The 21734-nt window shown below is 43.6% G+C and overlaps 1 protein-coding gene across 3 annotated transcripts in view; it reads left to right on the forward strand.

Annotated features, from left to right (window-relative positions):
* The window catches only part of cad (carbamoyl-phosphate synthetase 2, aspartate transcarbamylase, and dihydroorotase), a 39936-nt gene extending 20012 nt beyond the window's left edge, over nucleotides 1–19924 (forward strand). The window contains exons 25-45 of one of the 3 annotated variants that reach the window (XM_017701021.2): nucleotides 37–141; nucleotides 428–667; nucleotides 1138–1219; nucleotides 1384–1550; nucleotides 1680–1844; nucleotides 2012–2143; nucleotides 2264–2465; nucleotides 3904–4094; nucleotides 4202–4342; nucleotides 4484–4570; nucleotides 7887–8025; nucleotides 9744–9782; nucleotides 10146–10184; nucleotides 11641–11807; nucleotides 13583–13657; nucleotides 15156–15368; nucleotides 15688–15813; nucleotides 15996–16151; nucleotides 16278–16379; nucleotides 16487–16581; nucleotides 19282–19924. In XM_017701021.2, coding sequence (XP_017556510.1) covers nucleotides 37–141; nucleotides 428–667; nucleotides 1138–1219; nucleotides 1384–1550; nucleotides 1680–1844; nucleotides 2012–2143; nucleotides 2264–2465; nucleotides 3904–4094; nucleotides 4202–4342; nucleotides 4484–4570; nucleotides 7887–8025; nucleotides 9744–9782; nucleotides 10146–10184; nucleotides 11641–11807; nucleotides 13583–13657; nucleotides 15156–15368; nucleotides 15688–15813; nucleotides 15996–16151; nucleotides 16278–16379; nucleotides 16487–16581; nucleotides 19282–19381 — 2763 coding nt within the window. In that variant the 3' untranslated portion in view covers nucleotides 19382–19924. The remainder of the gene's footprint in view (nucleotides 1–36; nucleotides 142–427; nucleotides 668–1137; nucleotides 1220–1383; nucleotides 1551–1679; nucleotides 1845–2011; nucleotides 2144–2263; nucleotides 2466–3903; nucleotides 4095–4201; nucleotides 4343–4483; nucleotides 4571–7886; nucleotides 8026–9743; nucleotides 9783–10145; nucleotides 10185–11640; nucleotides 11808–13582; nucleotides 13658–15155; nucleotides 15369–15687; nucleotides 15814–15995; nucleotides 16152–16277; nucleotides 16380–16486; nucleotides 16582–19281) is intronic. The other 2 variants (XM_017701022.2, XM_017701023.2) reach the window with 2 other exon arrangements.
* The last annotated feature ends 1810 nt before the right edge of the window (nucleotides 19925–21734 follow it).

The raw sequence follows: 21734 nt of genomic DNA on the forward strand, positions 1-21734 counted from the left end.
ATCTTTCTATTTTGTTCATGTTTTCTTGTCTTTTAGAATAAGAGTGAGCTGCTGCCTACAGTTCAGGCTTTGGAAAGTCTAGGCTATAACCTGTACGCCAGTCTGGGCACCGCAGACTTCTACACTGAGCATGGTGTGAAGGTGCTGTGAAAAATGCTGTAATACTCATCTGATGGCTTTTTGTTTTGCGTGTCTGCTTTTTGGCAGGGCATGATGGGGCATGACAGTGAATCTCTGCTGAAGGACATTAATTGGTGTGATCTTTTTTCTATATTGTTAACAGGCCTTTTCCATTGAAGATAGACATTAGCACTTTGAGTTAATTTGACCAAACCAATAGTTTGTTTGTTTGTTTGTTTGTTTGTTTGTTTATTTATTTATTTATTTATTTATTTATTTCCCCCCCCCTCCCCCTGTCTGTGGTTAGGTTATGGCTGTGGACTGGCCTTTTGAGGAGGAAAGTGACAGCCCCAACGAGAAGCAGAGGAGCATCATGGACTACTTGGAGGAGAACCACTTTGACTTGGTCATCAACCTGTCCATGCGAAACTCTGGAGGACGGCGCTTGTCTTCCTTCGTCACTAAAGGATACCGAACGCGCCGCATGGCTGTGGACTACTCCGTACCGCTCATCATTGACATCAAGTGCACCAAGCTGTTCGTACAGGTAAGGATCTACGAGAAAGCTAATACATTAAGGGCTTTACTGGATGCTGCAAACTTCTTTTTTTCACCAACATATTAAAAGCTTAAGTCTGAAGCCAGAATGAATGTTTAGATTGATTTGATGAATAATAGGGCTTTAAAATGAAATTGGTGTGATGGTCAAAACATCTGTCAGATTATTCTGTGAATAAGGTGTCAAGAAGGGCCTTAATGTCATGCATGGCGCTTTCTTGGGTTTTGGAGTCATGTAACTCATTCTATGGTTCTCGATCAGTAATAGCCATGACCCAGCTGAAACGCACTAGACCAACCACTCATTCTTCTGTTTTAGCTTTAATTAGATATTTAAGGTGTGTTTTGCAAAAATCCAACTCATTTTTATCTTAGTCACTTTGAACAAAGCTGTGTGTGTGTGTGTGTGTAGTTTGAGTTTAGCTGATGGCCCTGCTAAATATACGTTTGTTTTGGAAGGCGTTAAGACAGATTGGTGGAGCGCCGCAGGTAAAGACTCACATTGACAGCATGACCTCCCAGAAACTGATTCGTCTGCCTGGTAATTATAAGCACTTCTCCTCCATTATGTCGCCGTATGATTTGTGTAGTCTTGCTTTAAATGAATAAATAGAAATCAAGACAAACTGTAGTGCTTCTTCATGGGAACATGCATGCAGTGCTTCTATATTATGTTTTCAAATAGCCTTTTTCCTGCTGTAATAGGTCTCATTGATGTCCACGTACACCTGCGGGAGCCTGGAGCCACTCACAAAGAAGATTTCTCCTCAGGCACTGCCGCTGCCCTGGCAGGAGGGGTCACCATGGTGTGCGCCATGCCCAATACCAACCCTGCCGTCATAGACTCAAGCTCTCTCGCTTTGGTCCAGAAGGTAGCGTTATCTTGAGAAACTGTATGATGTAATAAAGGTATCTCCAGTAACGGTTCAGATGTGGGATGTGACTTTAGGTTTGGCTCTTAAATATTTATCCTTCATTCTTTCCTCCATCAATGTTTGTAGCTGGCGAAGGCTGGATGCCGCTGCGACTACGCCCTGTATGTGGGAGCAGCTTCAGATAACGCCACTATTCTACCATCCATTGCAAGCGCCACTGCTGGTCTGAAGATGTACTTGAATGACACATATTCAACACTGAAGATGGACAATGTTTCTTTGTGGATGGAGGTAAGAAACATATTTGTGGTCAAAAACAGCCAGTAATAATTTAATGGTAAGAAGTGGTGAACTTTTTACTGGGTGTTATTAATGGTACTAGCCAGTGTGAATAATGAATATCACACTGGACATCAGTCATTTGTCATGTCATAGAGAAATTCTCTTTCTGATTACAGCACTTCGAGAAGTGGCCAAAGAACTTGCCTATTGTGGCCCATGCAGAGAAGCAGACCGTGGCAGCTATCTTGATGGTAGCCCAGCTTTACCAGAGACCTGTTCACATCTGCCATGTTGCTAAGAAAGAGGAGGTAGGTCAGCAAGACTGTGTGATGTCCAGAAAGCTATTTTGATGTAGCAAAATTCATTGATGGTTTAGTGTTGGTTGGGTTTTATGATTTTTATATTCCATGCATTGTTAATTTTTTTAGATCCTGATCATCCGAGCTGCCAAGCAGAAGGGCATCCAGGTGACGTGCGAAGTGTCGCCTCACCATCTTTTCCTCTGTGAGGACAACGTGCCTGTTATCGGGGACAGTAGAGCACAGGTGCGACCCATGCTGGGCACCCGAGAGGACATGGAGGCACTGTGGGAGAATCTGGACATCATTGACTGCTTTGCCACTGATCACGGTGAGGATGGGTTTCTTGCCTGATTTGGGCTGAACCACAGCCAAGGCACCCTCAGTCAATACCAATGTCAGTGCAGTTACACAGTTCACAAAACCTCATTTAATTCCAAAACACACATCCCATTAAGCAGAGAGTACTTAAACTAATTTAGAGAACAAATAGAGTAATGACAAACACTTATTAAAAAAATTCTGCAGACGTTGCTCGTTAAGACTGTAACTAGGTTACGAGAATAGCGAGTGACCACCAGGGGCAGTACTGAGTGTATATTGTCTAAGATGTTTGTGTTGATCCTTTATTGTTTCTGCCCCTTTCAAAAGTGGTGTTTCAGGTGCAGTGCAGAAATTCTGTTGCTGTGTTCTACAGAAAAGCCATTTTTAGAAAATATGCACAAGAATAGTTTTTTTTTGGGTTTTTTTGGTTTTTTTTAATGAAAATGAAAATTAATGAATTTTTCCTGCCAGACTAATACCTGCAGGGTATCATTTCCCAACTAATCGATTAATCTGTCATAATGGACCAATCTACTGATCTATTATGAACAGTCAAATGTGCGATGCGACCAGATTATAGTCTACAAAAGTCAGTCGTGCTTAATATGACTGGTTTGAAATGAGATTAAGAGACAAAAATCTATTGATTCGGTCAGCACAGATCCAGCCCGCGGCAGCGTATTTAAACCTGTTGAGTGCATTTAGGCCATGTTCACACAGCAGGTAAGTGACCCAAATCTGATTTTTGTGTTTGGCTGTTATTGTGACATCAGTCTGAACAGATCAGCTACTAAACTGGCCCACATGCGCAAAAGAATAGAGCATCACACTGTGTCACGCAGCTCATCCAGAGGTAAACAATCACAACCGCCAACGAACGCTAGTTGCTCCTGGAGGTTCAGCTTCATCTTCACCAGAATCACAGGAGCCACCATGAAGCTTCACTGACTGACAGCTGGGATCATCACCCAGAATGTGTTCAGCTTGCTGTGAAAAGGTCATTCGGCCACAGTCACTTTTTCAGTTTGTGTCCTCAGGTCCTTTTAAACTTTGCTTTCAGACTTTTCATTAATGCTGCTATGTGCTGGTTTCTTTCGAAACACTGAGGTGTTGCGATAAATGCCTTCCGATCGTTGTAAAGACACATCAGCCTAAGCGTTTCCGTTTAGCAGTGCAAAATGATGATGAATGTCGAGTTGAATTGACTTAAGTCACGTAAATTCTGACCTGGCCTGTTCAGTCGCATTGCCGCAGATCGGATATGGATCGGATTTCAGTGCCACACATGAAAGCGTCTCAAATCAGAACTGAAAAGGTCATACACTTTGTCACATGCAGTATGAAAAAGATCAGATTTGGACCACTTTTACCTGCTGTGTGAACGAAGCCTTAGTAGTTGAAGGCATTTTAACACAACTGACTTCGTGTGTGGTTTGAAACCGCAGCTCCTCACTCAGTGGAGGAGAAAGACTGTGAGAAGCCTCCCCCTGGCTACCCCGGCCTCGAGACCATGCTGCCTCTGCTGCTTACTGCCGTCAGCGAGGGTCGCCTCACCCTAGACGACATTGTCAAGAGGCTCTACGAGAACCCAACTCGGATCTTCTCTCTTCCTGCTCAGGAGAACACCTATGTGGAGGTATGTGGAGATGAAATGCTGGTGACCATACAGCTGCGTGGATCTGTGTGATTTTATAATAACAATTTCTTTTGGTTTGTTTTCCTTGTAACAACTGCATTTCCTAGGTGGACTTGGAGCAAGAGTGGGTGATCCCAAAGCAGATGCAGTTCACAAAGTCCAAGTGGACACCATTTGAGGGCATGAAGGTTAAGGGTAAAGTCATGAGGGTGGTCCTGAGAGGTGAAGTGGCCTACATTGACGGACAGGTGATTGGTTATCTCCTGATTGTTTAGATTATAGTTGCTTCCAACTAGGTGTTTTTTTTTTTTTTTTTTGGTTTTTTTTTTTGGTTTTTTTTTGTTTGTTTGTCTTTTGTTTATCCTTTCCTCTTTGGTTTTAACTACTAGGTACTGGCACCTCCTGGTTATGGTCAGGATGTCCGAACATGGTCTTCAACTACAGCTGTCCCTGAGACAGCAAAGGATGTTCCAAAGGTAATAAATGACCAGTTATAAACTGTAACTGTATGAACTGAAAAAGCTTTGCCGTTAAAGACATGTATACGGAGTGTAATTTAGACAACCAATTACCAGTCTAGATCAACCTATGCTTTGTTGTGTATTGCAATTTGTAGGAATGGTTACGAGTGCCCCTCCCATCGACCCACCACCGATGGGAGGGGCAGTAGTAGGGGTGCGGTGCATTGTGGATCGGGCAGTGTCCGAAGGCGTGGGCCTTGGCGTTCTGATCCTCGGTTGCTGAAACTGGCTTTTGGAACTTGGAACGTTACCTCACTGGCGGGGAAGGAGCCTGAGTTGGTGCGCGAGGTCGAGAGATACCGGCTAGATATAGTCGGGCTCACCTCAACACACAGCTTGGGCTCTGGGTCCAATCTCCTTGAGAGGGGCTGGACTTTTTTCTTTTCTGGAGTTGCCCATGGTGAGAGGCGGCGGGCAGGTGTGGGCTTTCTCATAGCCCCTCGACTCGGCGCCTGTATGTTGGGGTTTTCCCCGGTGGACGAGAGGGTAGCTTCCCTACGCCTTCGGGTTGGGGAACGGGTCCTGACTGTTGTCTGTGCTTATGCACCGAACAGCAGTTCAGAATACCCAGCCTTCATAGAGTCCTTGGAAGGGGTGCTTGAAAGTGCTCCTCCTGGAGACTCGATTGTCCTACTGGGGGACTTCAACGCTCACGTGGGCAATGACAGTAAGACCTGGAGGGGTGTGATTGGGAGGAATGGCCTCTCTGATCTGAACCCGAGTGGTGTTCAGTTTTTGGACTTCTGTGCAAACCACAGTTTGTCCATAACGAACACCATGTTTGAACACAAGGATGTCCATAAGTGCACATGGCACCAGGACACCCTAGGCCGCAGTTCAATGATTGACTTTGTAGTCGTGTCAGCGGACTTGCGGCCATGTGTACTGGACACTCGGGTAAAGAGAGGAGCTGAGCTGTCAACTGATCACCACCTGGTGGTGAGTTGGATCAGGTGGTGGGGGAAGATGCCAGTCAGACCAGGCAAACCCAAACGTATAGTGAGGGTTTGCTGGGAACGTCTGGCAGAAGAACCTGTCAGATTGATCTTCAACTCACACCTCCGTCAGAACTTTGACCAGATATCGGGGGAGGTGGGGGACATTGACTCAGAATGGGCCATGTTCCGCTCCTCCATTGTTGAAGCGGCTGACTATAGCTGTGGTCGCAAGGTAGTTGGTGCCTGTCGGGGCGGTAATCCTCGAACCCGGTGGTGGACACCCCAGGTGAGAGATGCCGTCAAGCTGAAGAAGGAGTCCTACCGGACATGGTTGGCCTGTAGGACACCAGAGGCAGCTGGCAGGTATCGACAGGCCAAGCGATCTGCGGCTTCAGTCGTTGCCAAGGCAAAAACCCGGGTGTGGGAAGAGTTCGGTGAGGCCTTGGAAAGTGACTTTAAGTCGGCTCCAAAAAGATTCTGGCAAACCGTCAGGCGACTCAGAAGGGGAAAGCAGTGTGCCACTAGCACTGTATATAGTGGAGATGGTGTGCTGCTGACTTCGACTGAAGACGTCATTGGGCGGTGGAAGGAATACTTTGAGGACCTTCTCAATCCCACCGACACGTTCTCCAGTGAGGAGGCAGAGTCTGGGGACACGGGAATAGGCTTGTCCATTACTGAGGCCGAAGTCGCTAAGGTAGTTAAAAAGCTCCTTGGCGGCAGGGCTGCAGGGGTGGATGAGATCCGTCCCGAGTTCCTCAAGGCTCTGGATGTTGTGGGGCTGTCTTGGCTGACACGCCTTTTCAACATTGCGTGGACATCGGGGGTGGTGCCACTTGATTGGCAGACTGGGGTGGTGGTGCCTCTTTTTAAAAAGGGGGACCGGAGGGTGTGTTCCAACTACAGGGGAATCACACTCCTCAGCCTCCCTGGTAAGGTCTATGCAAGGGTACTGGAGAAGAGAGTCCGGCTTATAGTCGAACCTCAGATCCAGGAGGAGCAGTGCGGGTTCCGCCCTGGTCGTGGAACACTGGACCAACTCTTTACCCTCTCCAGGATTCTCGAGGGTTCATGGGAGTTTGCCCAACCAGTCCACATGTGCTTTGTGGATTTGGAGAAGGCATTCGACTGTGTTCCCCGGGGTATTCTGTGGGAGGTGCTTCGGGAGTACGGGGTACATGGCTCTTTGCTACGAGCCATTCAGGCCCTGTACAAACAAAGCAGGAGCTTGGTTCGCATGGCCGGCAGTAAGTCAGACTTTTTCCCAGTGAGAGTTGGACTCCGTCAGGGCTGCCCTTTGTCACCGATTCTATTCATAATTTTTATGGATAGAATTTCTAGGCGCAGTCAGGGGATGGAGGGTGTCCGGTTTGGTGACCTCAGGGTCACATCGCTGCTGTTCGCAGATGATGTGGTCCTATTGGGGACATCAGGCCGTGAACTTCAGCTTTCACTGGATCGGTTTGCAGCCGAGTGTGAAGCGGCCGGGATGAGGATCAGTACCTCCAAATCCGAGGCCATGGTTCTCACGCGGGAAAGGGTGGAGAGCCCTCTCTGGGTCGGGGATGAGCTCTTGCCTCAAGTGGAGGAGTTTAAGTATCTCGGGGTCTTGTTCACGAGTGATGGTACAAGGGAGCGGGAGATTGACAGGCGGATTGGTGCTGGGTCAGCAGTGATGCGGGCTCTTTACCGGTCTGTTGTGGTAAAGAAAGAGCTGAGCCATAAGGCTAGGCTCTCGATTTACTGGTCGATCTATGTTCCCACCCTCACCTATGGTCATGAGCTTTGGGTAATGACCGAAAGAACGAGATCGCGAATACAAGCGGCTGAAATGAGTTTCCTCCGCAGGGTGGCTGGACTCTCCCTTAGAGATAGGGTGAGAAGTTCGGTCATCCGAGAGGGACTCGGAGTAGAGCCGCTGCTTCTTCACGTCGAGAGGAGCCAGTTGAGGTGGTTCGGGCATCTTGATAGGATGCCTCCTGGACGCCTCCCTTGGGAGGTGTCACAGGCAAGTCCACCGGGGAGGAGACCCCGGGGAAGACCCAGGACACGCTGGCGTGACTATATCGCCCAGCTGGCCTGGGAGCGCCTCGGAATCCCTCCCAGGGAGCTAGTGGAAGTGGCTGGGGAAAGGGAGGTCTGGGCTTCATTGCTCAGGATGCTGCCCCCGCGACCCGAACCCCGGAGAAGCGGAAGATGATGGATGGATGGATGGATGGATGGATGGATGGTTACGAGTGATGCGAACATTATGGAACGCTTTATTGACTTGCGCATTTCACTTCAGGTTGACTTTGTCCACTAGTTGCCTCTTACTAATTCTTGTTCTGCAGACTCCTGAGCGCCCCCGGCAGGCAACTCCCAGCGACTCCCTCCGTACTCGTGCCCCAAGCCCACGCAGATCAGCTGGAGAAGGACGCTTCATTCTCCCACCACGGGTCCACCGTGCCTCTGACCCTGGCCTGCCACCAGGTACTAATCTGGGCTGTAATGGCCCAATTTTGTGTCCTTGTGCTCAATTACTGTCCTTAACTAAAGTTCCACCAGTGCTGGGCAAGATGGCCGAATAATTTATCACAATGTATTTTTATTGCTATTTGTAAGATTCTCAGGTTTAAGTCTAAAAAAAATTTAAGCTGTGACAGAAACAGAAGGCTTATTTGAGTGATTAAAATCTCGTCACGGCAAAATCTACATTACACGGTTTTACCTTGTTTCTGCATGGTAGGTGCCTCGTTTTTTTAATGTGCTCTGTGCCTTTTGTACACTGTGCTCGTGGAATATAAAACGGTCAAATAGCCTTCAAGTTGCTGACCAGTCAGATAATTGATAAGGTGTGGAATTGGTGGTTGCAGTTACTGAGTTCTGCATGATTTAAAATCTTTAAATTATGTAGGTAGGTAAGTGTGTGGGTGATAGGACTGGGATCACTCTCTCTGAAAGGGCAGGTGTCCAAGCTTTCTGTCTGTGCACAGTGATTAACAGTTACAGTGCTACTGTAGCAGCGAAGAAGACTTGTTCTTAGGTTATTGGGTGAAAAAACTTATATAACAAACAATAATTTTTAATAACCGTCCTACAACCCATAGGCTAAACTAGCTAGCTAATAGGGTCTCAACGAAATGCGTAGATCATCCTCGTTATTCCAAAACAGCAGTGTTTTTTAAAGGAAATGGTAAAGGCAGAGTACATGTTTGAGATTAACTAGCTAAACAGGTGCTGCCAACCACTTGGTGTGCTTCAGCACAGTGGAAGTTGTGGTAAGTGGAGATCTCGACAGGTTTTTGGAGGCATATTTGGTAGCTTGTTAATAAACTAGTTTCTTTAATTTACTTAGGGGGGAAAATTGAGCAAATTATGTTCATGTATGATCGTAAAGTCATCCACTCTCTGCGCTACACATCTCTGAACGCATCGGGGCTGAACCTGAGCTGAGCGCTGCTCTGCATTCATCTTTCAGAACAGAGTTTTAAACTAAACTGGGCTTGCACTTTTTTTTATTGTTAATGACCAAGTAAAAGTACTATGTTGGGGGCCAGTTGTGGGCTGGAGGTTATGGAACTGGCCCTTTGACCGGAAGGTCATCTGTTCGAGCCCCAGAGCCGACAGTACATGACTGAGGCGTCCTTGAGCAAGACACCAAACCCCCAACTGCTCCCGGGCGCTGCGGATAGGGCTGCCCACCACTCCGGGCAAGTGTGCTCACTGCCCCCGTGTGTGTGTGTGTGTGTGTGTGTGTGTGTGTGTGTGTGTGTGTGCGCTCACTAGTATGAGTGGTGTTTCACTGCATGGATGGGTTAAATGCGGAGGTGAAATTTCCCCGTTGTGGGACTAATACGGGTCACTTAATCAAATCTTAATGATTTTAATTCCACTCAAAGTACCGTTATGGGAGAGATGAACTTGAACACCACAAAAAAAATGTAATTACTTTATCTCTGCTTCTCAACCACAATATTGCTGCATGATAGGCTGAGATTTATGTTTCAGGTGTAAATGAGCCAAAACAAATGTACCCATTTTACTGCCCAGCACTAAGAAGCCCTTCATGTTAAAAATTTTAGTTTTCACCCGTTGTGGTTGTTTATTTGATGCCAATGTAAGAATTTTGAAAAACGATTAAGTAGCCATTTGTAGTGTGAAGATCGTAGTGTTGTCCTCGTGTGTAAGCAGTGCGTTTTTGTGTACAGGTTTATTGAGGTCACCTTCTCACCTCCTGCAAGCTGTTGGTAAAGTTTGAGCAAAGATCAGTAAAAAAAAAAAAAAAATCATTATTAATACAACTCAATAATAATCAACAAATGAATGAAATGCTGAGTGGTGAGAAACAAACTCAAATTCAGAGAGATTCTGTTTGGTTTTCGCACAAAGTTACTTTAACTGCATGTTCACTTTGTTTTTGTTTAATTTTGTTTTTTTTAATAGCTATAAATCAAAAACTACAGATGCTGAACTTCATGAAATCACAGCCGTCGATTTGATCATTTTAAGAAAATGAGACCCGAAGTGCCTCAGATCTGAGAAGATTGTGGGATGTTCACCGTAACTGTGCACTAACTAATGTTTCTGTTTCTGATTGTGATGATATGCAGCTGAAGAGGAGAAACCGATAAGAAGAACATGCGAATCAGGTTCGAAGTTTGTAGAGTTACTCTGGCAGAGCTTCCTTTCGCTTCCCTGTACTGTCCATTAATCTGTCAGCTCCTTTAATGGGAAGCTTTTTCTGATTCTAATGGACCTTTTAAAGAGGGCTGTAAAAAAGTTGATATCTGATTATTCATCTGAATTAATTGTTTAATCTGCTAAAGTGTAGCCTGTAAATGTGAAGAGCTGTAGTGAAGTGTTTGGCAAGATTCTGACAAACTGAGGTACTAAATTAACTAAACTAAATTAAATTGGCTTTTTGTTTAAGCCCATAAGTTTGAGCTAAAGCCAGTAAAAAGAAACAGCTAAAAATAATTAATACAATATAAAAAGCGAAATTTATTAATTTTACAAAAATAAATGTATGTAAACATTTATAGCTTTTCAGGTTGCAGCATATACATATCCTGTGCCATAACCTTTGCACAGGACACATTTCAGCACATTCTGCACATTTAATGCACAATTACTGTCTATTTGCTAAATTTCACAAACATGTTCTATCTGGAGAATTTAACTCTCATAGAAAAATCAACACCACATACAGTGTGATTGACCAGGGTGCCCAAACTTTTGCATGTGCTCATTTAACCAGGTTTACTTACTGGTTATTAGTTTGGTTTGTCAGAACAACAACGTGGAGGAAAAACTACCATTTTCTTTTACTATGAGGCTAAAATTGACTTTCATTCCAGCTTAAACGGTACATTGACTCTATGCTCTGCTGCTTCACAATCAACACCCACATTGTTCTCTGGTGGTCTGAGTTAAGCCAAGTCCATATATGCTCACACGGATATGACACTAAGTAAATCACTGCCCTCTTTAGGTTAACCCTAACTCTCTCCAGGTCATCCTTTTTAAGCTGAAAATGAAAAATCAGCAGTGGATATTTTTGTCTATAATGTTCAATTATTAGTGATTTATTGAATCATTGTTTCAGCCCAAGTCTAGAACTGCTGTAGTTCTCTGCGTTGCCCACAGTCGCTCTGGGTTCTTCATGCATGCTCTGTTCCTGGGTTGTTTACTTTCCTCTATCTGTGCCTTAGTGAAGTTCTTATCCTGTGATTCTTGCTGTTATGGTTCTGCTTCTCATAGTTCAGTTTGGTATTGCGTACAGCAAGTGTCAATTCTTGTTTACTCTGAGTTTTTTTTTGTTTGTGTTTGTTTTTCACGGTTTGTTTTCTCTGCTCAAACACACCTACTTAACCACACCCCTAATTATTGAGTTGAATCCGGTGTGCTTTGAGCAGGGAAAGTGCCCAGCTGTGCTCCAGGACCTGAGCTGGACAGCCCAAAAGTGGCAGCATAGCTAAAAATAGTGTAGATTAAATAAAGTATTAAATGCGTAGTATTAAGTATGATGGCTCCATGTGGTCAGTTTGTGTATTGTCAGGTTTTTTTCTTTCTTTTTTCTCCTGACTTCCTTTATTCTCTCTACAGAAGTGGCTGCTGCTGGCGATGGATACACACACCCCCCTCCACTGGCCAGGATTCTGTCCCCACAGGCAGGCCAGCCCCAGGTGGTGTCTCATCTCCAGACCTCGCCCCTGCTGCACCCTCTAGTGGGCCAGCACATCCTGTCTGTGCGCCAGTTTACCAAGGAGCAGGTAGAATGATCGTCTTTTTCTGAGGATGTCATTTCTACTGCAGTATGAACTTGTTTTGATTTTATCTTGGTTTAAATGGACAAGATATCTTTTTCCTGGGGGAAACACCGTGTGTGTGTGTGTGTGTGTGTGTGTGTGTGTGTGTGTGTGTGTGTGTGTGTGTGTGTGTGTGTGTGTGTGTGTGTGTGTGTGTGTGTGTGTGTGTGCGCGCACGCACTAGACTCTAAATATCTACACATACAAGCATACATTAAACCAACCTTCAGTTCAAAACACTGCTCTCTTGGCATGTCAGATTCATTGAGCATATGGCTCATATTCCAGTGAGTATTATTTTATTGGTTTATACTGTATGTATGAAAAATATATAAGATCAAGATGTGTTTTATTTCAGTGATGGAAACTTTAAGGACTGTGTGTCTCTCTAGACATGGTTCTCACTGAGACTCATTAATAAAATATGTCCCCTTGGGATAAACAGTAGGTGGTAGTATACACTTAATTTGGGTCTGGGGAAATGTAATTGGCGATGGAGGGAAGCGTCTCTAAGGGAGCGATGCTTATGTCCCCGCACTCTCTCTCTAAACAGTAGACTTGAGCGAACATAAGAGATGAAAGAAAACTGAATTAATTGATGCAAAATCAAAGTTGTGTCTAATAACAGCTGAGAGCACCTTTACAGGGCAGAGCTGATCATGTTTGTAGCCTATTATTTACCCTTCCACCAAAAACTAGTACATAATTTCAATCAACAATCAGTACATCCAAAAACATTTCAGTTTACGTTGTGGTGCATTTTGTGGTCTTCAATGATCACTTGTTAATGGGTCACTAAGGTAACATGAGCTAGTGTGATAAAGTGGTAAGTGTTCATTAGAAATGTTTTCTGTGTTTCATTTCAGCAATTATAATAACAATTGCTTGGTCGTTATAAAACATTGGGCCTCGTTTAGCAACCGTTCTGACAGAAATCTCACCAGTTTATCAGTGTTTTCTTATTTAGGGTTTGTTCTTAGGTAAAAACAGTATCTACACACAGGCCAGAGCTGAGAGGTGCAAACAGTTCTGTGCTTTTAAGAACACCACATGAATCTGATGGACTTTTTTTAGGATCTTTCTCAAGAACACATTTAAGAACAAACTTGGGAAGATGTTAAATAACAAGGCCCATTATTAGTGTGTATAGCAGCCACAGGGTGGCTCTCTTTCCAGAGAACAGTGTAAGCTTTGCGTGACTGATCATGATTCTAGGTAATTGTTGACTCCTACATATGATTTCCCTTTCACTTATTCTCAGAATTTAATGCAAACTGGAGCAGCAGGAAACTTGTGTTGCTGCACACCTGGCACCAAAGCTAATACTGTGGCCTCAGATTGGATCTAAAACAATTAGTATTTAACAATGTCATTTAGTTTTCGAAAAGTGCCTGCAGGTAAAATGTTTGTGTTTACGTCATCAAATTAATCAGTTTTAATGAATGTTCAGTGCAGCCCAAACAGATTGTAAGAAATAATGGTGTAGGTTTGCAGCACTGTAGAAAAGATCTTGTTAGTCTTCAGATGTGTGGTGTTGAGGTGTCATGAATGGCCAGAGTTATCAAATGAACATTTAATGTAGAAATTCTGTTGAGCACTATACAGTCTCGATGCTAAATAGACCAAAATAAACTGCTTACACATAAAGCATTGGACTCAATACAGCATTCATAAGCAACTTGTTGATGTTATGAATTAGTTTTGCTAAGATGCCTCACAGGCTGCTTCTGTGCTTTCAGATGTCTCACTTGTTCAATGTGGCTCACACGCTTCGCCTGATGGTGCAGAAAGAGAGGAGTCTGGACATCTTGAAGGTGAGCTGGCACTACTGCACTGATCTGTAGTAAAATGTAGGGATGCACTGGGGGCTCCTGAGTGGCGCAAACGTCTAAGCGTTTCCTCCAAGCACGTTCATTTGTCCAGTGATGATTCATCAGCGACAGTTCAAAAAGACGCTCGACTATTCACAGGACATGGAGGAATCCTGTGGTTGCCTTCGGCATCCTAGTGTTGGGAGTGTCATGTGACTGGGGGAGATGACCAAATTGGTGAGAGAACTGGGGGGAACCCCCCCCCCCCCCCCCCCCCCCCCCCCCCCCCCCAAAAAATGCAATAAGTCTTAATCTGAGACAAATAATAAAAAAAGTAGTTTATAAAAACAAAGTTTGTTCCCTTCACTCTGCAGCGGTCATCACAGCCACGATCAGTTTAAGTAGCAGTAAACGATGAATATCTCCCCGTGGCCCAAGTATTCCACGGTTTCCACCACATTAGACAAGTGATTGTATAATTTTTGTTGTCGTTGTCGTTGTCGTCATAGCCGTCTCTATGCTGAGTATCAAGAAGGGATACAACACTCAAGAACTTCTAAATAAATCTGTTAATTATGGCAAAATTCAGGAACGACAGCGGAAAAGTGTGAAGTATAACTAAACAGAAATCCAAGTGTTGGAATGAAATATCAGACACGCTATGGTGGCAAATCTTACACATTACTTTCAGTTCACATAAATATGGGTTAGTCATCTTGGAGTCGTTTTAAAGGCAAAATAGTAGGATATACCAAAAAGGAGAAAAGCTATAGCTGAAGTTACCTACTTATGATTTGAATACAGTATAGTTATAGAAAGATTTAAAAAAAGGAATATGGCTTTGGGGGAGAGCGAACATCAAACAAACTAGAAGCAAACTAAACTAATGTCAAATTAACGGCAAATCACCAACACGGCTCCCCGTTTCAGACCAGGAGAAAACAAGATGGAAACAAATCTGTTGTGTGCATATAAACATGGTTACTAAAGCCAATATATCTGCTTCTCTGAGAGAATCGGTACAAGGGAGGTTCACTCAAGAGACCCTGAATATTCTGCTGTAACTCCCGTTAGGACGAAGTCATCTGAACCCAAAAAAAAAAAAAAAACGTGTGTGTGATCAATTGCATTACATGCGATGCTGCAAGTGATCTCCGTTTTCATCCAGACACATGAAGGGGTATGGGGGGTCTGCACCTGGAAGTTACAAACAGACGTTAAACGTCGCAATGGCTGTCCGGCGCCCCTTCATCGCTCCGACGCAGCCGCACACCAGTTTGTTTGAAGCTCCATATCCTGAGGAGCTTGTTATTTCGTTCAGATTGATTCGTTCTAGTGAGAGTTATTACAGAATATTCAGAGCCTCTTTCTGGTGAATCTCCCTGTAGAAACGATACCAATCTTTTTTTTTTTTTTTTTTTTTTTTTTTTTTTTTTTTTTTTTCTTTTTAGTAAAGTGCACAGATTACTGGCCCAGCCTGATCAGATCTTTGTGTTCTCAGGGTAAGGTCATGGCCTCCATGTTCTATGAGGTGAGCACTCGCACCAGCAGCTCCTTCGCGGCAGCCATGCAGCGGTTGGGCGGCTCAGTGGTTCACTTCAGCGAGTGCACGTCATCCACCCAGAAAGGCGAGTCTCTGGCTGACTCGGTGCAGACCATGAGCTGCTATGCCGATGTGATTGTGCTGCGCCATCCAGTACCTGGAGCTGTAGAGGTGGGTCACATCAGATTGTCCTGTTTTTTTTTTCTTTTGTTTTCTTTTGTTTTTTTGGTTTTTTGTTTTTTTTTGTTTGTTTTTTTTCCTTTTTGTTTCCTGATCTTTTCGTTGTCCAAGTGTGTATAAATGTGTATGGATTATTTATTTGATTTAGTAATTTTATTACGCACACTTTTTTTTTTTTTTTTTTTTTGTAGCTTGATTTGAATTCAGAGTGAAATCAAATGTTCAAAGCCAATGTTTCAGTGTAACAGAAGAGTAAAAGTGCATTTTGGATTGGAAGTTGATGGGTAGATGTGCTATTCCTTCATTGTAGAAAGCTGCAAAGCACTGTCGGAGACCAGTGATCAACGCTGGGGATGGGGTTGGGGAGCACCCCACTCAGGCCCTCCTAGATGTCTTCACCATTCGGGAGGAGCTGGGCACCGTGAATGGCATGACCGTAAGAACAGAAGTTCCATTAGTTTAGAAGGTCTACTACAACATACTAGAACAATGCACTCATATATAATTAGTATATTTCAAATGTATTATTGTTTTTGTTTTTGTTTTGTTTTTTAAATTGACCAAACTTTTGAGGTTTGTTTTGGATGCAGTTAAATCTAATGCCTGTCTCGTACATAGATCACCATGGTGGGTGATTTGAAGCATGGCAGGACCGTGCATTCCCTAGCCAGGCTCCTCACCCAGTACCGGATCACTCTGCGCTACGTAGCCCCCAAAAACCTCAGCATGCCTGCTGAGATCATCGAATTTGTGGCCTCTAAAGGCATAAAGCAGGTGCGCATGTTCAGTCTTCTTTCCAGCGTAGCACACGGGTTTATGTCCAGTTCTGTTTATAATATGTGTCTTTCTGCCATTTATCAAATGAGACGCGCAGTTCATGTCTTTGGCTGTTTTCAACAGGAGGAGTTCAGCAGCATCGAAGAGGCCCTTCCTGAAACTGATGTCCTTTACATGACGAGGATTCAGAAGGAGCGTTTTGCATCTGAGGAGGAATACAAAGCAGTAAGACTCTCTTGTGTGACTCCATTGGGTTTATTTACTCTCTGTTATGGATGTGCTGCTTTTTTTGATGAATATTAACCATTTCTTTTTCTTTTTCTTTTTTTAAGTGCTTTGGTCAGTTCATCCTCACTCCTCACATAATGACTGGAGCCAAGAGGAAAATGGTGGTCATGCATCCTCTTCCAAGAGTTAATGAAATTAGGTATGGTCAAAGGTGCAGCTGAATATGACCTGATGGTATTTCTGAGCATGTACTTTTAAAAGGTAGCACATTTTAGGAGCCTATTTATTTGATATTGCCATTGTATTGATGCTATCAGGTGTACGTACAAGCAGAGGTGCACAAAATTGAGCCGATAGCAAATGATTAACACCTTATTGTGTCAATATCTGTATCAGTAACCAATATTACTTTATTCATAATAATCCATATATAATGTGCAGCAAACATTTTTGATTTAGCTGTGATTTGTTGTAAACATTATTCTATGCAAATATTTTTCATTATTTAGATGAAAGTACTAATATTTCCTGTTACAATCATTGGAGAACTACACTGCTCAAAAAAATAAAGGGAACACTCAAATAACACATCCTAGATCTGAATGAATGAAGTATTCTCGTTGAATACTTTGTTCTGTACAAAGTTGAATGTGACAACAAAATCACACAAAAATAATCAATGGAAATCAAATTTATTAACCAATGGAGGCCTGGATTTGGAGTCACACACAAAATTAAAGTGGAAAAACACACTACAGGCTGATCCAACTTTGATGTGATGCCCTTAAAACAAGTCAAAATGAGGCTCAGTATTGTGTGGCCTCCATGTGCCTGTATGACCTCCCTACAACGCCTGGGCATGCTCCTGATGAGGTGGCGGATGGTCTCCTGAGGGATCTCCTCCCAGACCTGGACTACAACATCCGCCAACTCCTGGACAGTCTGTGGTGCAATGGATGATGACATGATGTCCCAAATGTGCTTAATTGGATTCAGGTCTGGGGAACGGCCGGGCCGGTCCATAGCTTCAATGCCTTCATCTTGCAGGAACTGCTGACCCGCTCCAGCCACATGAGGTCTAGCATTGTCCTGCATTAGGAGGAACCCAGGGCCAACTGCACTAGCATATGGTCTCACAAGGCATCTGAGGATCTCATCTCAGTACCTAATGGCAGTCAGGCTACCTCTGGCGATCACATGGAGGGCTGTGCGGCCCTCCAAAGAAATGCCACCCCTCACCATTACTGACCCACTGCCAAACCGATCATGCTGAAGGATGTTGCAGGCAGCAGATCGCTCTCCACGGCATCTCCAAATTCTGTCACGTCTGTCACGTGCTCAGTGTGAACCTGCTTTCATCTGTGAAGAGCACAGGGCACCAGTGGCGAATTTGCCAATCCTGGTGTTCTCTGGCAAATGCCAAGCGTCCTGCATGGTGTTGGGCTGTGAGCACAACCCCCATCTGTGGACGTCAGGCCCTCATACCATCCTCATGGAGTCAGTTTCTAACCATTTGTGCAGACACATGCACGTTTGTGGCCTGCTGGAGGTCATTTTGCAGGGCTCTGGCAGTGCTCCTCCTGTTCCTCCTTGCACAAAGGCGGAGGTAGCGGTCCTGCTGCTGGGTTGTTGCCCTCCTACGGCCTCCTGGTGTACTGGCCTCTCTCCAGCCTCCAGTGCCTCCAGCCTCTGGACGCTACACTGACAGACACAGCAAACAAAGCATAGGTACTGAGAAGTGGTCTGTGGTCCCCACCTGCAGAACCACTCCTTTATTGAGTGTGTCTTGCTAATTGCCAATAATGTCCTCCTGTTGTCTATTCCATTTGCACAACAGCATGTGAAATTGATTGTCAGTGTTGCTTCCTAAGTGGACAGTTTGATTTCACAGAAGTTTGATTTGCTTGAAGTTATATTGTGTTGTTTAAGTGTTCCCTTTATTTTTTTGAGCAGTGTATTATTAGACACTATTGGTAGAGCAGCGAGGCAGTGTTGTTATCCACTGTGCTTTCCATTTAAAAGAAAGGCATGGGAAATTACACTGATCAGGCATAACACGATGACCACCTCCTTGTTTCTGTACTCATTGTCCATTTTATCAGTTCCACTTACTCCTATAGGTGCACTTTGTAGTGCTACAGTGGTGTGTTGGTGTGTTGGTGTGTGTTGTACTGGTGCAAGTGGATCCAACACAGCAATGCTGCTGAAGGTTTTAAACACTGTCCACTTTATTAGACACTACTTTGTCATTCCACCTTGTAAGATGTAAAGTCAGAGAAGACAGCTCATCTGCTGCTGCACAGTTTGTGTTGGTCATCCTCTAGTCCTTAATCAGTGGTCACACGACGCTGCTGGCTGGATATTTTTGGTTGGTGGACTATTCTCAGTCCAGCAGCAACACAGAGGGGTTTAAAACCTCCAGCAGCACTGCTGTGTCTGATACCACTCACACCAGCGCAACACACACTAACACACCGCCACTCGTCAGTGTTACTGCAGTGCTGAGAATGATCCACCACCCAAATAGTACCTGCTCTGTGAGGGTCCAGGGGGGTCCTGACCACTGAAGAACAGGGTAAATGGGGGTAACAAAGTATCAGAGAAACAGATGGACTACAGTCTGTAATTGTAGAACTACAAAGTGCACCTACAGAGTAAGTGGAGCTGATAAAATGGACAATGAGTGTAGAAACAAGGAGGTGGTCATGATGTTATGCCTGATCGGTGTATCTCATAATTTCAGTATCGGAATGATGTTAATTAAAATCTCCTGTATATTAACAAATTGTTTGCCAATAAATTTTGCCCTGTAAATAATATTTTAAGGCAAACGATTCATATTTTAACTTTTTGTGCTCAAATTCTGGTTTCATACCACTAACACTTCTCTTCCGTGCAGTGTGGAGGTGGATACGGATCCTCGTGCTGCTTACTTCCGGCAGGCTGAGAATGGCATGTACATCAGGATGGCGCTGCTGGCCACTGTGCTTGGCCGGTAAAAACCTTGGGGACCAAAAGGACGAAGGGATCAGCTGGTTAAAGGGAACTGATGACTGCTGCTTAGAGAGAACTTTAGAATAACTTTATAAACCCAGTGTTTGTATTTCAGTGTCTTTTCAACGCACAACGTCTTTCATAGTTATTTTTCCATAACGTCATTGTTGCACTGGCGCTGGCTGTCAATCCTCATAGATCACAACCGTACAGAAATCCGTTAACATCCTATCCTTATGCAAAACCTTCAGTGTGTCATGGACCATTTAAAAGGACCAGTTAGTGGATTTTTCAAGTAATTGTAGTAATATGGTAATGTTAAGAAATGGATTTTGCCTGAATGAGTCGTGTGTGTGTGTAGTTTACACACGGTTCCAGTGCTGTTTGACCAGCAGTAAGCATTCCATTTATATAAAGAGTATAATAATTACTGTTCATTATACACCGTTGATTTACTGTCGTTCAGTGCTTCACAACAATCTGGTGATATGATTTTGGCTATTGTCAGTTTCTATTTTAAGATAATAAAACTCGATTTTTCACAATGACTGAGCTTTTTACACTCTGCTTTCGTTTGACCCTAAACCCACTTTCTTGTGTGAGGTATGAAGTCATATGAATTCTTCATGCTGGAAGGAAAGATCATCTTCACTCTGGAGCAAATGCAGAAAGACGGTCAAAGGGTATAGGGTTATAGCTTTAGGGGAGAACATGGTTGGCTCTCAGAGCGACACAGAGAAACTTGTTCATGAATTTGTTCCAGCAGAGTTGATCGCTGTAATGGTCTTCATACTGTACTTCCTAAGAAAACACCTTTATAACTTGGAAAAAAATACATCCGCATCCTAACAGAAACGGAACGGAGAGATCAGATCAGTCCAGTTTAAAAGAGCTGTACTGATAAGAGTTTAAAGCTCTGCTACTAGTTTTTAGCTCTAAATGACCTTAAAGCTCTGCTGACATCACAGTCTGTCTATGATCTTAGATCTGCAGATTCTGACCTACAAACACCTTCAGTAAAACAGAGAGACTCTTTCAGTTCTTCTGCTTCTAAACTGTGGAGCTCAGTTCAGCTTTTATTAGACAGTCGAGCTCAGAGCTCACTTTTAATAAACATGTGAAAACGCAGCTCTTTAACTCAGTGTTTAATTAAACTCAGCGTCTCGTGATTTTTATCTTCTAATTTGATCTGTTTTGCTTTCTTCTGATTCTAAATTAATACTTTTTGTATAACCATTTTATCACTTGTCTATAAAGCACTGTAAGCTGCCACTGGCATTAAAAGTGCTATATAAATAAAAAATAATTATTATTATAGATTTGTCCACTTTGTCAAGAGTTCTGAATGTTATAATCTATCTCTTTGAGTAAATAAATTTTAGAGAAGATTGTTAGTAGAAATGTCAATCGGCAGAGCAATGCCAGGTGCAGTATGCCACGTTATCCCTGGCATACCATACATTATGGCAGAAAGTGGTGCCAGGTCTATCCCGCTCGTCCTTCTGGGTCGCAGGGGGAGCCAGAGCCTATCCTAGTAGTCAATGGACCGGAAGGCAGGACAGCTCGCCTGTCCATCACTGGGCCATTTTGAAAGCAGTATTTGGAAATTCGCTGACTAAGCAGTCATTTGTGGGATCTACCTAATAAGGACCCTTCACATGGTTTGTGCTGCAGCTGTATTTATAAAGAAAAACCCACCCATTTAACAGTTTGAGAAAATGCGTTATAACTGTACACTATAAGACAGAAGTATTGGGACACCTACAGGAGCTTCTGTGAATCCTGTTCTAAATCCACAGGCATTAATATGGAGTTGGACCCCATTTCTACTCTCCTGGGAAGCTTTCCTACGTTTTGGAAAGCATCTGTGGGAATTTGTGATGAAAAGCAGGTCGCTCATGAACAAGGCCACTAAAGGCTGACATAACTTAAAGCTCTTTGAGTCTCCAGTACAGTCTGCTGACTGAGTATAAGAGCAACAACGTGTGGTTTACAGTTTGCAGTTCACTGTTGGTTGTAAACAGCATAAGAGTATCTACTAAAGTGAGTCCTGAGTGCTACTTCAGCATGTCAGTCAGAAACAGAGGGCAATTTTTTTGTCTGGTGTATTCAGCAACATTACCCCTAATTTTCGCTATACTGACCCAAATTTATACACTATTTACTAAAAAGATTTACTGAGACCTTGAAAAAGAACACGCTGAATTCTGCTAATATAAATTTGATCTTCTAATCAAATATAAGACATTCAAATTATGTTGCATTGACTTGCATGTGCTTATTTTCAAATTTCAAAATAATTACATTTTTACACCTAGAAATTTTAGAAAAACGGAAGTTAAAAAACGGCATATCAGT

Source organism: Pygocentrus nattereri, chromosome 4, assembly GCF_015220715.1.
Source record: "Pygocentrus nattereri isolate fPygNat1 chromosome 4, fPygNat1.pri, whole genome shotgun sequence".
NCBI classification, from domain to species: Eukaryota; Metazoa; Chordata; class Actinopteri; order Characiformes; family Serrasalmidae; genus Pygocentrus; species Pygocentrus nattereri.